This window comes from Enoplosus armatus, chromosome 16 (assembly GCF_043641665.1).
Source record: "Enoplosus armatus isolate fEnoArm2 chromosome 16, fEnoArm2.hap1, whole genome shotgun sequence".
Classification (NCBI taxonomy): Eukaryota; Metazoa; Chordata; class Actinopteri; order Centrarchiformes; family Enoplosidae; genus Enoplosus; species Enoplosus armatus.
Window position 1 is genome coordinate 15,571,859 of NC_092195.1, and position 18,446 is coordinate 15,590,304.

Sequence of the window (18,446 nt, forward strand, 5' to 3'; positions counted from 1 at the left end):
ACTGTTTCATGATATACGTGTGTGTGTGTGTGTGTGTGTGTATTAACAGAAAAGCATGGATGACCTGAACATACGTTTTGCAACAGAGGAACAAGTCATATTCAATATTTAAAGGTTTTATACAGTTTTATCAAACATTTGCTTTGTGATGTATTAAAGGCCCTGAACACCTACACAGGTGCTTTCAATTAGTTTAGCAGATTAGACCTTTAGTCAGATTAAAGCTGTGATGAGCTATGGAGCGAATTTTGTGATTACCCCAAACTCTTAACTATATATTGTTATCCATTTACTAATAAAGATAACAGCCCTAACAGGAGAGTGAGAGAGATGTCCCTCAAGCACAGTCTGTAGTCACAGTGTTAATAAGCCAACATAAGTAAAAACACCTGTGTGAGTGGACTGGTCTTATACAATTGACTAATGTTTACATGTAACAGAGAAGAGACTATCCAAGTATTTTATTTACATCATCTTTTCATTGAAATGTGGCCAGTCGTACTGAACATTTATTACCTATATTCAAGTTTAAGATTACAGATCTGAGTCAAACTAGTCTAAGAGACATTAAAATCATCAGGTCTTTTGTCACTGAGGACACTTTGACATGTCACAGTAGGAAAAGCACAGGTGTAAATAATAAAATAAATGATGGCTGAATTCCAGCATTACAGCTCGTCACTCATGTTTAACAGCAGAAAACTGCCGAGCCTGAGGAGCTTTAGATGTTTAGACACTTTTCTGTATTTTGTGTTTTGGCCTATGACACTTGTTCAGTAACCAGGCATTCTTGCTCTTCCTCTCGTATATTTCCGGCAGCTCCTCTCGCTCTCTCCCTCTCCTCCTGCTCATGTAGGGAGTTCTGCCCTGTGGTTTTTCCGTGCTGTTCCTTCAGGTGGCGTCGTAAGGCGGGCTTGTGGGCAAAGCGGGCGTGGCAATATGCGCAGCGGTGTGGCCGCTCACCGCTGTGGAGGTTCATGTGGTCTATCAGTGTGGATTTTTGGGTGAAAGTCTTGTAGCACAAGGGGCACTGGTGGGTTTTGCCGGCCCCTCTGTGCACGGCCATGTGTCGGGTGAGGTTGGCGGAGTGGTGGAAGTGTTTGCCACAGCAGGGGCAGGCGTACAGCAGGTGAGTGGAGCGGGAGTGGACGGCTAGGGAGTGGGCCGAGGGGAACGTCATGCCGCAGTGCTCGCAGATTACAGGCCCAGCTACACTTGAAGTAGATCCCACCACTGCAACAGACTCATCCCCTCCCTCATTTGTTCCAACAGTTGCCAATGCTGAACTCCCCTCACCAGCACCACAACTAGACTCCTCCAGGGCGTACTGGGTCAAACTGTTGGCATCCATTGGTGAGACCCTTTCTCCCCGAGTGTCACCCATGCTGAAGTCTAACCCTGGGAATTCAACTGAGACAAAGCCTCCTGTCTTAAGCCCCTCTTGGGTGTAGTCCAGCCCGAAACTCCCTCCCATCCCTGCTAGGTACCACAAATCCTGGTGGTGATCCAAGCCTGGAGGCCTTTTGTCCTGCGATGACACCCACCTTCTCCTCTTAAAACCCCGCCCCCTGCCTCTCCCTCTGCCCCGGCCAATTTTAGGGTCAGTCAGCCTGCGCCTGAAAGCACGGAGCCCCTCCACTGAAGGTCCCCCAGTACCGAGATCTTCCTCTGTTGGATTCAAGTCATATTCGCTGCCTTCTCCTCCAATCACAACACCTCCTGTCTCTGGGTAACACACATCTTGAGGTCCGTCAGAGGGAGCTCCTCTTTCCTCCTCCCTGTTTCTGTTCATCTGCTCTTCTTCGGAGATGTACACTCTGAACACATTGTAGTCCTCCTGTCTGACCTCTTCCTCCTCGTCTGATGCATTTACCTGAAACAGGAATGAAGACTGAGTAGTGTAATGCTGTAACTAAAGATTTGTTTAACTAAAGACCCACCCTTTATCACACATCACACTTCACTGACCATCTGCTGGGACCATTTATGACCTGAATAATGTTGATTTGTAAATCCAATGTAGATTAAAAAAAGGGTACTCTGTTCTCAGTTTTTCCTTTCACACACCTTAATGCAGGGCTCATCCAGCATGGGACTGTCATCGTGGTGTTGACTGCTGCCCTGAGCAGACGTATCGCCATTGTTCTCCTCCACTGAGCGTACTACAGGACTATGGGGGAGCACAGGGGAGGGACGGCCCGCAGGAGGAGACACAGATGCAACAGAATGAATGCTTCCACTGACAATCACTGGTCGGGAAGACTGGCTCTCCTCTGAAGTCATCTGGGGGAAGAAACAGAAAAAAATGATTACGGGATTGATAAAACCTATGAAAACTGTAAAACTGCAAGCTATGAAAAAAAGAGGTTAGTATAGGCAAGTATTTACCTAAAGTTAGGATAAAATTGAAACACTCAGGTTTGTCACATTTTGCACACACATATATACATTGAAGACTTTGACTGATTCACATGCTACAGGGAAAATGAAAGACACAAACTTGACTGTCTTTTTTTTCCAGACGCAGTCTATAAATTACAACCAAATTAATTCAAAAAAAATCACTGCACAACTTATGTATCACCTAGAGAGAATATGATAACCATTTTAAATTATTGTTCTGGATTACTGACCTTTGGTGGACTGGGGTTCTTTAGCTGCATGTACTTCTTTAGTGCTCCTCGGCAGCGCTCCACAATATGCTCCATCTGTAGGTAGCTGGCAGCGGTCAAGTAGTTGACAATCTCCTCTGGGTTAAACTGCAGGATGCCAGTGTAACAAGACTGAAGCAGATCACACACCACTGTGGAGCTGTACAGCATTGACACCTGGATGTAAATGTGAAACAAACAACATAAAGAAACGCTGTATTTACTCAGCAGAGGAGCGTTGAAGTGAGACACATTGACCGCGTGACATCTGCCTACCTGAAGCTTGGGGGACGGGTTGAGGAGGAACTGGTCCCGTAAGAAGGGCGAACAGGCAGCCAGAACCACCTTATGTCCCCTGAACGTCTGGTTGTTGCTAGCCACAATAGTGATGTCACAGAAGTGCTGGCGGGATCTCAGTGAATTCATGTGCTTCAGGGTTGTGTCCCCGTGGCCCGGTAACCGGAAACACAGCATCTCCATCTTGTCTAAGGAGAAATGCAGAAGTATTCATTACACATAACTCAATGCAAAATGCAAAATGATAACGCAAATAAAAGTCGCTCAAACAGTGTGTTCAATGCCTGATACATCATAGCCAACTCATCTGAAATACACACAGATCTATGTTCCTGTTGAGCGCCACATGAACTCAAATTGCACTGGAGCAGAGCTTGGAATGCAGTCAGACAGGGTTTATGTTATGACAGTTATGTTATCACTAGTTTATAATCATGCAATATGCCCCCAGCAATATTGCATGATTATAAACTAGTGTTACTTCCTAAGAGAAATCTAGGTTATGTGTGTTGGAGAGAAGCTGATAATGAGCAGTACTGCGACTGCAAAAAAAAAAGTGTGGGAATGTATTAGTGTAATGAGGTGTGGCAACAACAAGTGCAATATTGTCTCTGTTTGGTCACTGCCTTATTCAATCTTTTGAATTACATAAATCTGGAACTGATCTCAACCTCTTAAAAACCTGACTGGGGCACAGGAATGATACTGCTATGTGTAAGCATGGGATGGCCAAACAAAAAGAACCAGTTTATGGTCATTTAATTCAGGTTGAACAGTGAAGTAAACTAAATTCAGATTACTGGTAGTGCCAGTGCCAGTGATAGCTCTAAAACCAAGAAAAGACATCACTTTAACTGTACCGCGGATTTATTACTTACTACACATACTTACAACGTACTAATGTAATTCAGTATAGTCTAGTCTCACATCACTATAGCGATATTTTATCGACAAATCGTCCGCTTTGACTTGAGGGACGTTGAAAAGTTAGCTAACATATGTGGGCGTGAAAGAAGCTACAAAGAAAGACTGACATTACATGTATCTTAAGAGTAGTAAAGTCTGTAATAAAATGAGACTATTTGGTCGACCGGTGTGAGTGATTGCCGTAAGAGGTTGAAATCGATCATAACACCATTGTTTTCCTCCTTTCCTTCTGGCCTAACGTTACCCACTTGTCTGAACGTTAGCTAACGCTAGCTACTAGTTAGCTTGCTGACCAACCACATAAACAAACAAAAGCTCCACAGATCTCGTCAAAACTTTGCCGTCACTCACCTTATTCTTCTTCCCTTTTGTTGAATGTCTTCTGGGCTTGCTAATAAAACAAACCTATGGTTGTTTCAACAGGACAACCGTTGACTAACGTTAAGGTGACGTTAGTTAGCCAACATTATTTCCACATCCCTACAGCCACTAGCTGCCACCTCGATTTCTGTTTACTTTTTGGCCTCTTTTTGGAGCAAGCGCATCTCGTGACAACAAACACAAACCACTGGTCTTTCGCCACTAAACTGACTTTGAATCGGTTTTCGTGGGAGGCTTCTCCTGGCGGTTAGCTGTAAAATCAGAGTTCGCACACTGACTTCTGATCAGCGGTTTTAAAATCAATGGACACGGGGAGGGCGGGGCTCGGGCGGTGACGCTGCACGTTCATATACGTTGATGCTCATCGGGAAACATGTCGGCATCTGAGACAACGACAAAGGTAACAAACCCACTGCAACGCAAAATTGTATGCTAACGAAGTTTACTATTTCACCTCTTGTAAACGCATTAGCCTACATAGCAAAACCATGCAACTAAAGCTGCAACAGTTGGAGTCTGCCACAATGCAAAATGTCTTTATTTGTCGATTATAAGAGCTCTTTGTTGCAAGCTGTGCTAACTTACACTGCTAGCCACGTTAGCCTGTAACAGTGTTAACTCGCTAAATTTCTATTATGTTGTTAGTGTTTTGCATATTTTCTCTATTCCTTGACTGTTCACCTCACTGTATAGCCATCGTCTTGCGTTGCTTTTATCACGTTGTGAGGTTTTTGTATGAATCGCTCAGTTTAGACGGTTTTTAAAGGAAATGGAGATAAACTGTCCTTTTTGTACACTGATAGTTATCCCAGTGAAAGGGGAGGATTTGAAGCAGTTTACTTTAAATGTGTGACATCTACATTCCTTTTTTATTTAAAGGACTATTGTTGGCGGAAAGGCTTTCCTTTGGTTTGTGTAAAAGTCATGAATGGGCTGAATGACTGATGGCGGTACCTGACGTAACAACAGGGAAGATCAGCCATTGGTTGAAGGGTTTATTTTGGAAAGGAGAGGGCGGAAATCAATCACGTAGATGAACTAAACACAGCATATTGGCAGTTATAAATACATTTCCAGACGTTACTATGCTCGTTTAACTGACTTTTATTGACACAAAATTATTTGGTGCTTGTGTGTGGTGACAGGATATTATGTAATTTAGGTAAGTTAACTTACCTCATTTCATCTCATGAAATCTCCCTACAGAGTATGTTGTCAGTTGTGCTGATTTACACTGAAAAAACAAATGACATCATGTTTTGTTCAGCGATATGTGGCAAACCTTAACCACTAAGATAGTATTAACTGTTTCCTGGGAAATGTGTTCACTGGCAGTATTTTCTCAGTTATTGTTTTGCCAGTCTATAATATGCATAAGAAACCACTCGTTAATTGATAGTATTGTAATGTATAACCAGACGGCTCACAAATAAGAGTTATTTAGAGAGTTGTTCATGGTAGTTGTCCATTGTAATTATGTTAAGTTTTATGAAATGTTTCATTACTACTTGACGAGCCAGTCATAAAGAAAACAGTCGAAATCAGAACTGCAGTAAATGTGTCACTCTTTTACCTGGTATAACGCAGAAAGACACTGCCAGGCCTGGGGTAGCACAAGTTATAAATGTTAATACACATTTTAGCACAACGTGGTTCACCTCTAAAGTGCGAGCTTTCATAGATGTATGTTGCACTGTACCTATGAAAGCAGGAGGGTGTACGTACTTAATTTAGATTTTTGGTTTGTGAATGTTTCTAGGTATACCTCTGCATTTCTTCTGATTCATACTCAAAAACACTACAGCTACATTTTTGTGGCTGCTTGAACTGCAATTGCTTTTTTAAAAGGACAGATTAATATTTTCTGACTCGATATTTCTTGCTTTGTGTTGTTTCTCTGCCAGGAGCCTCCTGAAGGAAATGACTCAGAAACACCAGCAGAGTCGTTAGCTGGACCAAGTCAAGTAAAGGAAGGTATGTCTCATTTATGCAGATTATGCATTAGGGAGATATACATGTTAATGGCTAATGTTAATAAAAATCTGTGCCTTTAAGTACACAAAAAACAGAATTTTTGTCTGTACTACTTGCAAAAACTCATGGAGGAAAACTTTTCCAGATAATGCAGCCTCCATCACAGCTGCTGTTGCCAAGAAGACAGAGCCCATGGGTGGTATGCCATCAGTGTTGTCATTTCAGCAGTCGGGGAAGGATGCTTCCAGATCTGTAGAGGAGGGAGAGAAGTGGTCACCTGCCTCCTCCCCAAACAAACCTTCTGCAGGTAAGACTTGGATCCAGTCAGCTTCCATCAATGTTGCTGAAGCAGTGACTGTTTGAGTTACGTAATTTGATCTGTCTCAAATTTGACAATAAGATGGTTTGATCCTGAAGCATAAATGAATTAATTCAACATATTGAACATGTTTATTATATTTCTGCAGGGCTTTATTTTCCTTGATCCCTCTCAGAGGCTTTGCTTGTTTCAAAATGAATGTGATACTAATTATTAATAAGCATTTAAAGGATTTTCCAAGCAATTCACAGTAATTTCTTATACCTCCCTCTTACAGGACACGCAGCAAAGTCCCTTCCATCACTTTCTTCCACTTCGTTGTCTACCTCTCCTTCCTCGTCTTCAGCGTTGTCCCCTGGCCGTGCAAAGATGAGTGTTTCTGGACCTGGTAGCAGTAAATCCGTCCCGGCCCCTTCACCTTCCTCCTCCTCCTCTTCCTCCTCCTCCTCTTCCTCCTCTGCCACAGCTTCCTCATCTCCTTCTGTGTCCCCTGCCCCACCCAAGATCCATCGGGCCCGCAAGACCATGAACAGGCCTCCAGCAGGACAGGTGAGTCTACATCATCTCCAGCAAGTAGTTAGCACCTCCATTTGATGAGTAAAATCAAATGTGTTCCTCTGTTTTGATTCTGTACCAGCAGTCGGTATAGGACATCGCACCGGCCCAGTCATTCTTCAACTTCCATAAATAAAGTATTTCTGATTCTGAACTGTTACTGTTACTCAGTCTTCAAAGTGTGTTGTGAAATGTTAAAATGTGAAGAAATCTCCCAGCCACTGACAACACACACTATATAGTATACCGTATTTTGTTGCAATGACCATTTGAGTCACTGACTTTTGTTTCACAGATGAGTCACATTGAGACACCTGTTGCACCTGTGACGCCTTCAGGATCCTCTGCCTGCCTTTCCTCAGACTCTGAAACAGGTTAGTGGCTGTAGAGTGAAACTAAACTAAATAACGTTGTGTAAAAATAATCAAATTGCTAAGACTATGAATATGCTAGAGTGCCTTGTTTCAGTTAAAACTCACTCTGTCGTGGTTTATTCTGCAATAGTTGTGAAAAGGAGAAAACTGGGTCATTTATCTAACAGCACATCAGAGAAGTCTGACAAGGTTCTAGACAACGCTCAGGTAAGATTCTTTTTTGCAGGTATATAATTTACTAATCAAATTACATCAGTTGTTGATGTTGTCTGTGGCCAATGTCTTTTCTGATTTCTTTCAAAACTTAGGAAGAAACGTTATTCCATAAAAAGGTGGAGCCTGTTACCAAGACTGCACCAGAGAAGAGCAACAGCACTTTGGTGAAGTCAGAGGAGGAAGTAGCCGAGAAAATTAAGGTTTCCAGTCCGTCCACGCAAGATTCAGAAAAGGTGTGAGGCTCATATGTATTTATTGTCCATTTAAAGTGATCACGCATTGTCAACAAATGCACATATTATTGAGCATGCTATAGCATGTGAATGTGCTGCATGATTTTGATAAAAACTGAATGATGATAATTTTTCTATTGTAAACTTGTATTCCTTTTTTGTTTCTTTTGTAGTTAGAGGATGGGGCAGAAGCAAGGCAGCACACTAAAGACATAGAGGGGTCAGTGAACATGTCAGATCATGTGAGTGATTCTATCTTTCTTACTACTTTGATAATTACTTTCTTATGTACTTATAGCGACACTAATCTCTTACTTTGTCTTATAACTCTTCACACACTACACACCTGTAGGTGTCACTCTAGCCAACTAGCCTATTAGCCTAGAAATACCAACCCACAATTATCTTATCTTCACTTGCTTGAAAATACAGGTTGTATAAAAGATGATTGACATTCTTGCAATTACCGACATTGAAAAACATAAAAATGTTTTAAGTCTTCATTGTCAGTTCCTGACATGACATGCATTTTGCTCAAAGCAGCAGTCATGAAGTTGTAGTTGGGTCATATTTATGTACTTGGAGGGTGAAGATGGTGTTGACACAGATGATAACCCTCTAGAATACAGAGGTAGATGCAACACAATGCGCACTGTAAAGATTGCAGGTTACTAATTCATGTTTAAAGGTGCCCTGTGGAGTTTGTTAACAAAGTTATGTTTACATTCAGTGTCAATCACCAAATGACTTGTGTGTAATGGACAAGTTAAGTGGATGTTCCACCTCAATAAAACATTTGCAAAGCTGATTGTTTGTATTTTAAGTCATGCTTTGTTTACATTTATGTTTGCTAGCTTGCAGTGTTCTTCTTTTTCTTTCCTTTCTTAAGCGCATTCCTACACTTCTTGGTTACCGCCACCAACTGCAGAATAGCGTGAATACAGTGGCAGGAATGTTTCTTGAAGTTTTAATCGATATTTAATTCAGTCAAAAAATAAATCGTCCAGAATTGTAACCTTTTTTCTACCCTTCACAGATGTCACTTTTATTTATTCAGACAGAATTTCTCTCTTGCAGAATTCAGAGTCTGAGAGAGCTGTCCAGAGCAGAAATGAGAGCGAGGAGTCTTCATGGCCGCGGTCCGATCAGGACAAAGAGAGAAACGCAGCTGATGTGGTGGAGACAGTCGGAGGTGGGTGACACCAGACTGATCTCCCATAACGATTAACAACATTGAATCATGTTAGATGTAGTTAGAATTTTTTTGATCAACAGAAAAGTCTCTTTAATGGCAAGGCAAAAACAAATCTCCAGAAACAAATCAAAATTAAGTAAAATGTAAAATACATTGTGCAAGTGGTGACCTAAATCATCACTGGTGCAGCCAATTGAGGTCAAAAAGTGGCGAGTCACATAACAAGCTGAATGAAGATCACCTGTGTCTAATCAAGAGGTGACAAGTGACTTAAGCTTAAATCCTCCTCTTGTCTGGAAACACCACCACTGCTTTGCTAATTTCCTGCCCCCCAAAAAAAGGCATGAAGAAAAAGAAACACTCCAAACAAGTTCATTACAAGATTATTGAAAAGTACCAATCAGGGGTAGGATATAAGAAAATTTCCAAGGCGCTGAATATCTCTCGGAGCACAGTTAGGACAATCGTCAAAAAATGGAAAGAATATGGTACAGCTCTAAATCTGCCAAGAGCAGACTGTCGTCCAAAAGTGGGTGCAAAAAAGGCAGTCGTGAGGGAGACCACCTCAAGGTCTGCGGGAACTCTGGAGGACATGGAGAGTTGGAGAATCGAGAATTTGTGGAAGGACAGGGAAACTGTTGTTCACTCAAAGTCTCCGTGCAACACGATTTGCAAAGAAGAACGGGGACAAAATGTAGTGTCCAGATATGCAAAGATGATCCAGACCTGTCCACAAATACTGAAGACTGTAATTGCTGCCAAAGGTACTGCTACTAAATTTTGATTTGAAGAAGGTGATTTCTTTTATCTTTTCTGTTGATCAGTGACAAAAAGCCTGAATTTGATTCAGTGTTGTAAAACATTAAAAGGTATAAGAGGAGTGAATTCTTTGCATTTTGTAGAAGTTATATCTAAACATTTGTATCTCATGAAACTGCTTCATTTTCGAGCATGTATCTCTCATGTCCAGTGCTTAAAGTTTGTCGTTTGTCCTCAGCAGGAAGGCCCACTGAGTACACTGAGGTTCCCTTGGGTGCTCTGGACATCGCCGCTGCTGATAGTCTGACACTTTCGCCTCATCATGGTAGGGTTATGATAGATACATGTCACTGATCTGAATTGGTTGAAAATGTGAAGCTTAACTGTCCTTCCCTTATCCTTTTCTCCATGATCATGCAAAACCAGTTTGCCATTGATGCATGGAAAATTACTTAAAGGATTAATTGACTATAAAAACAAGTTGCAGATTAGTTTTAAACTAACTCCATAAACAATCAAATCTCTCTCTCCGCTCTACAGAAGGAAGTGATGCAGGAGACACAGAGCGGCTGGAGGAGCTTCCTCTGTGCAGCTGCAGGATGGAGGCTCCTCGAGTCGACAGCACCAGCCACCGCGTCAGCAGACAGTGTATGGCCACCGAGAGCGTCAATGGAGAGGTTTGTCTCTGCCTTGGCTTTTCATTGTGTTTGCGTTGACTCTGCAGGTACATGTGGCCATTTGAAATAAGCCCCATCATGTGCAATAGTAATGGGTATTCAAAATGGTGAAGATTTAGCTTTGTATTGTCGATAATTGTAATGTCTGTGTCGGGTTAATAGAATTGCTGATCAAAAGATTTAAGAGCGAGGTCTACTTATAGCACAGTAATATCATTTCACTGACCAGATATGATTAAGTTTTCCGCGTCAACTGTGTCATCCTCTCTCCTGCTCTGTCAGCTGAGGGCTTGTACCAATCGGACTATAAAAGGGGAGACCATGCGGCCGTCCAGTCGAGTGTCCCTCATGGTGCTCTGTGATGTCCATCGCTCACACATGGTCAAGCACCACTGCTGTCCTGGGTGTGGATACTTCTGCATAGCGGTGAGGGTTTAAACCACCCACTGCCATCATTAAAAATACATTCAGTGTATTTAATGTTGTTTACTTGTGAAACTGGGACATTGTTCAAGAACTGTTTCCCAATGCTGTAGATGCTACAGGGCTATATAAGTTATAATAAAATCATACCTTTTTTTCTCCTTTCTCTTCCTGTATATCCTATCTTCTTTTCCTCTTTCAGGGTACGTTTCTTGAGTGTTGCCCAGACCAGCGCATCGCTCACCGCTTCCACCGAGGCTGTGTGACGGTGCTGGGCGGCGGGCGCAGCAGATCAAATGGCGGCGGTATGCTTTTCTGTCCCCACTGCGGCGAAGATGCCTCCGAGGCCCAGGAGGTCACCATCCCCTCCTTCAGCTCGGCCACAGCGTCCGCGACCACCGTCGTCACCATGTCGGCCTCCTCCACCACCACCCCGTCTCTGCCGCCGTCCGTCCCCACGGCACCCTCCCTCACAGCCTCAACAGGAGGGATGAAGGACGGGAAGATGCCTGAAAGACCCGTCAGGTAAGACTGGATGACGTGTGAGAGAATTATTGACTCCTTTTTTAAACTATATGAAATGTCTTTCTTACCTGTGCTCTACTTCACTGCTTCTTCAGTGCACGTATGCGTAGTCATGGCTTGGTAACGCTGGCGATGGAGCAGCAGCCCCCGCAGCCTGTAGCCTCTGCAGCAACTGTGGCTGCCGTCCCCCCAGCAGAGGAGGGAGTGGACAGCGTGGGGCCTTCTCTCTGTATGCCAAATGGGAAACCCATCAGCCCCAGCGCACTTCCACCGGGGCCCAGCAGGGCAGCTCTGCAGAAGGCCATTCTCACACAGGACACCGAGAGGTTTGAGTTTGGATTTAGATTTGACTAATTTCAGTCACAGTAGGTTAAAGGATTGAACACTGGACTACAAACAATAATTGTGAGATGTTGCCGTATTTTCTAAATATTTCTTTTGGATCTTTTTATGTAATGTTTTGTTTAAAAATTAGCTTTCACTGCAAAGTCTGTTTTCTTACAGTATCGTAGTTTTGTTTTAAAGTACACTTTACTCTTTATGAAGATGTGTTTGTGCTAACAGTTCTTACTGACAGTGAAATTCTCTAAGCAAGACAATATTTCCAGTTTTGTTTGCTTTAGCTCTTCCAATGGAAATTACATTTCTTTCAATGGACAAAAGGACATCAGATAAGTTTAGACCAAATTGATGATTGTTGTTGTTTGATTTGTCAGAAAGAAGAAACTGAGGTTTCACCCCCGACAGCTTTACCCTGCTGCCAAGCAAGGAGAGGTGCAGAGAGTTCTGCTCATGCTGAGTGAGTTATGACCAAGTGTTGTCAGCTTCATGATGGATCTTGTACATATTTGTGTAATAAAACTGTGTGTGTGTCACAGTGGAGGGCATAGATCCAACATACCAGCCTGACTCTCAGAACAGGCGCTCTGCTCTACATGCTGCAGCTCAGAGAGGTCTGCTGGAAGTCTGCTACATGCTCGTACAGGTGAGAAATTGAGTGCATTATTAGCATCTATCTTGTTGGTTTCTTTTGTGTCCTTAGTACACATTCTGTCTACGTAGGTATAATTGATATTTATATAATAAATGATGATGGAAAACAATGTGAAATGGGTCGCTTATAGTGATGACCCTCCAGAGAAAACCTCGGCTTCATGAAACTTTTATTGCGAGCGAAAGAGTTAAAATTTGATTTGTATTTGCCAGGTGACCATAAACATGACTCAGAATTAATGATAATGTTGCTACGTTTGCTAACAAGTACATAAACTTAAAAGGTGATATGTCAGAGTTGTTCTTTCTGCTGTCCCCAAGTGGCCAAAAAGCTGGTATTACAGGTTCTTCTTTAAAATGAGAATAAACAGCAAAAAGTGTGCAACAAAAGATAGAAGTGGCTCTAAAACCCTTGCACTGAGGGTCACTGCTGACATTATTTAAAGCAAAATGCAACTTAAAACACAAAGCTCGTTATTCTGTGTATTTATTTTGGCTATGAAACTCTTTTCTTCCCTTGTGCCGTGGAATTAAGGATTATATTTGCTTGTATCCTGACAGGCCGGTGCTCAAGTGGATGCCCAGGACAAAGACCGGAGAACCCCTCTGTTGGAAGCAATCATCAACAATCACATTGAGGTGGCCCGCTACCTGATCCAGAACGGCGGTTGTGTCTATCATGTCGTGAGTGTCTGTTGCTGCCTAAAATACATAATACATAAATGTGAACTTTCAGCGGTTTAGTTGGATTTCTGTCTTTGTTTATGTCCTTGTTCTTCAGGAGGAGGATGGATATACTGGCCTCCACCACGCAGCCAAGTTGGGAAACCTGGAAATTGTCAAAATGCTTCTGGAAACGGGGCAGGTTGACGTAAACGCACAGGTAAAGGAAGGAGGAAATGTCAGTATTTAAAGCCGTCAAATAACCCTTTGTCTATTATTATTGCCAGTTTATTTCCAATGTGTAAATTATTTGCGTTTCACTGATGGGGTTTTGTTTGCTTCCTGCTGGTTTCAGGACAGCGGTGGCTGGACGCCGATCATCTGGGCTGCAGAACACAAACACGTAGAGGTGATAAAAGCGCTGCTGAACAGAGGAGCTGATGTCACCATTAGTGATAAAGTAAGTTTCTACTAGCCAACACTGAGGTTTGTAGAATGCGTTGCATGATAAATGTGTGTGTGTTAATCAGACTGAATTGCTTCATTTTTACTTGAATCAATGAAAAAGAAATATTTTGTGGGAAGTGCAATGCAAAACACCACAGCACACCTAGCAATTATTTTCATTATTGATTAATCTACTCGTTACTTTCTTGATTAATCATTTGGTCTGTAGATTGTCAGGGTTACAGAGATAAAATTGCAGAATGGATGTAGTTGCATGAAAATATTTCAGGTTATTACTTTAAACAGTCCTCTCTTCCCCTTCAGGAGCTGAACGTGTGTCTCCACTGGGCGGCGTATGCAGGGAATGTGGACATAGCAGAGCTGGTGTTGAACTCTGGCTGCTCCCTCGCCTCAGTTAACATGCACGGAGACACGCCGCTCCACATTGCCGCCAGAGAGGGCTACTTGGAGTGTGTTACGTGAGTCATTGTCAATCACAAGCTGTAGCGTCATTTTAATGTCACTCACACATGAGTCACATGTGTCTTTTGCTTTAACTTGAACCCACAGTACCTAGCCACCACTTACCCACTGGTGTAATACCTTTTCCACCAACGAAGTTCGGGAACACATGAGAGTTTGCTGTTTTTAATTATTCTTGAGACTTCAGTCAAATCTGAATATACAGACATGATATACATATTTTTACCCTCAGTGTGACTTAACACGTCCCGAGGACATCATCTCAGATGTCCATCTTAAATAAACATCCATGTGCTTAAATATTAAATCATTGAAAAAATACATAAATTCCAGAACTTGCCTTAGAATCATCACATTTTTAACTTCTCATCAGTATCAAAGTAATCCACTGATAGTTTTCTGTACATCCATGGGTAAATTGCAAACAGGAATTGTGAAAAGCTAATTCGGCATACTTTTTAATGGTGCCAGCTTGCCAAAGTGTTAAGAAATACAGGCTAGACTAAGAAGCTCAAGTTGTAGCCCACAGTGCAAGTCAGAAGAGGACCCCTGCCATATACAAACAGTGGTTGAAGATGAAGTGGCTTTTTCTCCTGCAGGTTGTTCCTGTCCAGAGGTGCAGACATTGACGTTATGAACAGGGAAGGAGACACACCGCTCACCCTCGCACGGGCCGACACGCCGGTGTGGGTGGCACTCCAGATCAACAGGAAGCTGAGAAGAGGAATAACCAATCGCATGCTTCGGACTGAAAGGATCATCTGCAGGTAGGTGTTGTATTATTTTAATGGAGCCTTGTTCTTCTTAACCAGATGTTTTCCCCTCTTGTTGTTGCCTGTTTTTTCTGATTTTTAACTCCTTGCTTGCTGTTCCAGTGACATTGCGCAGGGCTATGAGAACGTACCGATTCCTTGTGTGAATGCAGTGGATGACGAGGGCTGTCCTTCAGACTACAAATATGTTTCAGAAAACTGTGAAACTTCAGCAATGAACATAGACAGGAATATTACACACTTACAGGTAAAATATTAACCAGGATCTCGTTTTAACTTCAAATGCACAGTTATATTATCTGCAATGAAAAATGCATCTTTTTAATTATCTTTTACTTCAGCACTGTAGCTGCACTGATGACTGCTCATCTAGTAACTGCCTCTGTGGACAGCTCAGTATCCGCTGCTGGTATGACAAGGTAAATAGAAGTGTTTTACAGCCACATCATCAAAGTAATCTGCTGTAGTGTGTCCTGTTACCATAACTGACTAGAAAGAAGATAATTTATCATGGGATCACTAAAGATCTGTATTATATGTAATTTTAATGAAGTTTGGTTTGAAAGTCAGTGAGATCTAAGAGGTCACTAATCTCAACTTCTCAACTCCATTTTTCCAGGACCAGCGGCTGCTCCAGGAGTTCAACAAAATTGAACCTCCACTCATATTTGAATGCAACATGGCGTGTTCCTGTTACCGAACATGCAAGAACAGGGTGGTACAGGCAGGCATCAAGTAAGAACTTTATGTATAACTCATCTAACATAATATTTATCAACCATAAGCAGCTTTCTCAACAAATTAACACAACATATTTCACTAAGTTTTTGGCTGGAAGGAAACAGTTGTATATGCCGGGGCATTGATGGCAAACCCCATTCGATTTAAAAACCAAATAAATCACAGATGACTAACTGCAGCGAGAGGCATGGGTGTTGCAAACAATTTGCCAACTTTTATTTATTTTCTCTTGCCTGACGTGTATCTGCACTGCTTATTATAATTGTTCAGTCTTCTTGGCCACTACAATCTGAACCCTCATAATTTCCTCCTTTTTCCCGCAGAGTTCGTCTTCAGCTCTACAGGACAGAGAAGATGGGCTGGGGAGTTCGCGCTCTGCAGGATATTCCCCAGGGAAGCTTCATCTGCGAGTAAGAGAGAGGCCTGTCCGCCAGGCACACAACAGGTTGCTTTTTATATGAAAAGTCAGAGGTTAGAAATGAAGCTTTTGTCTCTGTCCACACAGATATGTCGGGGAGTTGATCTCTGACGCAGAGGCAGATGTTAGAGAAGACGACTCCTACTTGTTTGATCTGGACAACAAGGTGAACCTTTTTAAAATATGTTTTGATTTGCTAATATAGAAACGGAAAAAAGAGATGACTCTGAGGGAAACATGGACATAGAACTCTATAACTGACAATAAACAACTGTTAAAATAAATAAATAGCCAGATGTTAACCCATGCAGTCAGTATACAAAATACATCCACCGCTGCTCTAGTCAACCTCCCAGCTTACAGTAGACTTTCAGGTAACATTTTCTAGGAAAAATGCAGTGTTAACACCCAATCAGCTGACATTGTGTTACTTTGGACAGATGATATGAAGTTGGGGGTAAACTTGGTCAGTTTCTGCAAGTTTCTCTTGCCTTTGTTGACATTTCTAAATGCACTGCACTTACTGTTTTAAATCAATCGCCTTCTGTGCCATGGAGTCAAATTTTATTGGAAAGCTTTGAGCTAAATGAGGTAGGTATAACCATCTTAGGTCAGTGTGTTAGCCTGCTAGCATTTGCTAATTAGCACTAAACACAGATTGTAATGAAGACAGACTTGTCAAAATAAATCACAGTGCTTACTAATGATAATGCTAATCTATCACAATAAATCAGACCCTGTTTGTAAAATGCTACATGTCATATCAGGATCTGTTCATTAGCGATAGGTTTCTAACACAATGTATGTTTTTCCTCCTTGTGTTGTCTGCAAAGGACGGGGAGGTGTATTGCATTGATGCCCGCTACTATGGCAACATCAGCCGCTTCATCAACCACCTGTGTGACCCAAACCTCATCCCAGTACGTGTGTTCATGCTGCACCAGGACCTGAGATTCCCCCGCATCGCCTTCTTCAGCTCCAGAGACATCCTCAGCGGACAAGAGCTTGGGTGAGACGTTTATGATCACCTGCTCAGAGCTCATTTCTCTCCGTACATCCTCCCATCTGCCTTTATTTAATTTCTTCCTCAATTCCATGTTCACCCTCTTTCTTACATCTATATTTCCATTTTATGCTCCTTGATCCTCACTGAGCATGGTTTTTATTTGTCAAGCCATAACCTTAACTTCACTTGTCTCTTTTCATTAGGTTCGACTATGGAGACCGCTTTTGGGACATTAAGAGCAAGTATTTCACCTGTCAGTGTGGATCAGAGAAATGCAAGCACTCGGCCGAGGCCATCGCCTTGGAGCAGAGCAGGCTTGCTCGACTGGAGGCTTGCCCAGAATCGGGAGCTGACTGTGGGATGACCATGCTGGGGAACTCTTAAAACACTTAACCCATGAGGCCTTTGGATTTAACCTCATCCATTTTACATGCACACATTGGCAATGGAGATACTCCTTGAGGGTTTTATCAAGTTTAAGATTCTGCGTTTGATGCATGGTGCTGTTTTTTTTTTTTTTTTTTCTTTTTTTTTCTACTTGAAATGTTTTTTCCAAACTTGCCATCTTAAAGTTTATCATTTCCCCTATGGTAGAGGACATGGGCCTTAACATATCTTAAAACTGTGTGGGTATGTTTGAAGAAAACAGGGCGTCTTGTGATTCTGTACATACAGTATGTTTACTGTATATCACTATGGCTGTTTGCCTTGACACGTGAACTTTGTGCATTAAGAGTCTTGCCGTCATGTAACTATCATACATATGTATTTTCTGTTGTGCCAACATACGCAAATGCATTTTTACACAGTACAGTAATGGGGGTTAACCATTAGCCCATACTGGACTTAATAAGGACCTAAGGGATGGCGTTGTTTATGAATGATTGTGTTTAGCTTTATTTTCTTTGTTTTTTTACGTATTGTTTTCTTTATCACATTTAGTTTAATAAATTAGCTCATGAGTTGATCTTTGGGCTCTTGTATTAAGTGTGTCGTTCTTCTCTTTTTAAAATCTGCACTCGCTGGCTTACAACATGATGTGATGGATGGGTCTTCTGTAGCTGCTCTTTTCTCTAACAAACAGCAGCCGAACATTTAACAGTATATAAAGTTACCTTATCCGTGTAATGTGTTTACAGTATTTAGATCGTCAAGCGATGGGGATTAAAGGCTGCTCTCGTCAATACTGTTGCCTGCTATATCATTGTATGATCAGCAGGGGGCGTGTACAGGCCACAATGCAGAGCAAGAGAGATGCTACCTGATGCTGCTCTGTGCACAGTCGGATATGAAATGAAAGGAAGATGTACCACTCTGCAAATGTTTTTGTCTGCAATTTGTCTTTGAATTGCAGGTGGGCAACAATGCCTTCGTTTAGGTAATCGGGTTAATTCAGTCAAAGGTTACAATAGTATT

General features: G+C 42.1%; 2 protein-coding genes across 2 annotated transcripts; one reads left to right on the plus strand and one right to left on the minus strand.

Moving 5' to 3' along the window:
* Positions 1–100: 100 nt before the first annotated feature.
* Positions 101–4,351, minus strand: LOC139299138 (zinc finger and BTB domain-containing protein 12-like). The gene is made up of 5 exons (XM_070922042.1): positions 4,227–4,351; positions 2,928–3,136; positions 2,634–2,828; positions 2,068–2,283; positions 101–1,873 (listed from the first exon to the last, which is right to left on the minus strand). The coding sequence occupies exons 2-5, from the start codon at positions 3,129–3,131 to the stop codon at positions 761–763; spliced, it is 1,728 nt and encodes a 575-aa protein (XP_070778143.1). The 5' UTR covers positions 3,132–3,136; positions 4,227–4,351; the 3' UTR covers positions 101–760.
* Positions 4,352–4,629: 278 nt separating this feature from the next.
* Positions 4,630–17,990, plus strand: ehmt2 (euchromatic histone-lysine N-methyltransferase 2). The gene is made up of 29 exons (XM_070921285.1): positions 4,630–4,656; positions 6,161–6,230; positions 6,376–6,537; positions 6,827–7,098; positions 7,400–7,478; positions 7,609–7,685; positions 7,787–7,927; positions 8,101–8,173; positions 8,468–8,472; positions 9,005–9,119; positions 10,123–10,206; positions 10,422–10,558; positions 10,841–10,984; positions 11,184–11,506; positions 11,602–11,832; positions 12,223–12,305; positions 12,385–12,491; positions 13,061–13,183; positions 13,281–13,382; positions 13,518–13,622; positions 13,934–14,088; positions 14,692–14,859; positions 14,968–15,112; positions 15,207–15,284; positions 15,485–15,600; positions 15,930–16,016; positions 16,112–16,190; positions 16,858–17,033; positions 17,234–17,990. The coding sequence occupies exons 1-29, from the start codon at positions 4,630–4,632 to the stop codon at positions 17,412–17,414; spliced, it is 3,645 nt and encodes a 1,214-aa protein (XP_070777386.1). The 3' UTR covers positions 17,415–17,990.
* The last annotated feature ends 456 nt before the right edge of the window (positions 17,991–18,446 follow it).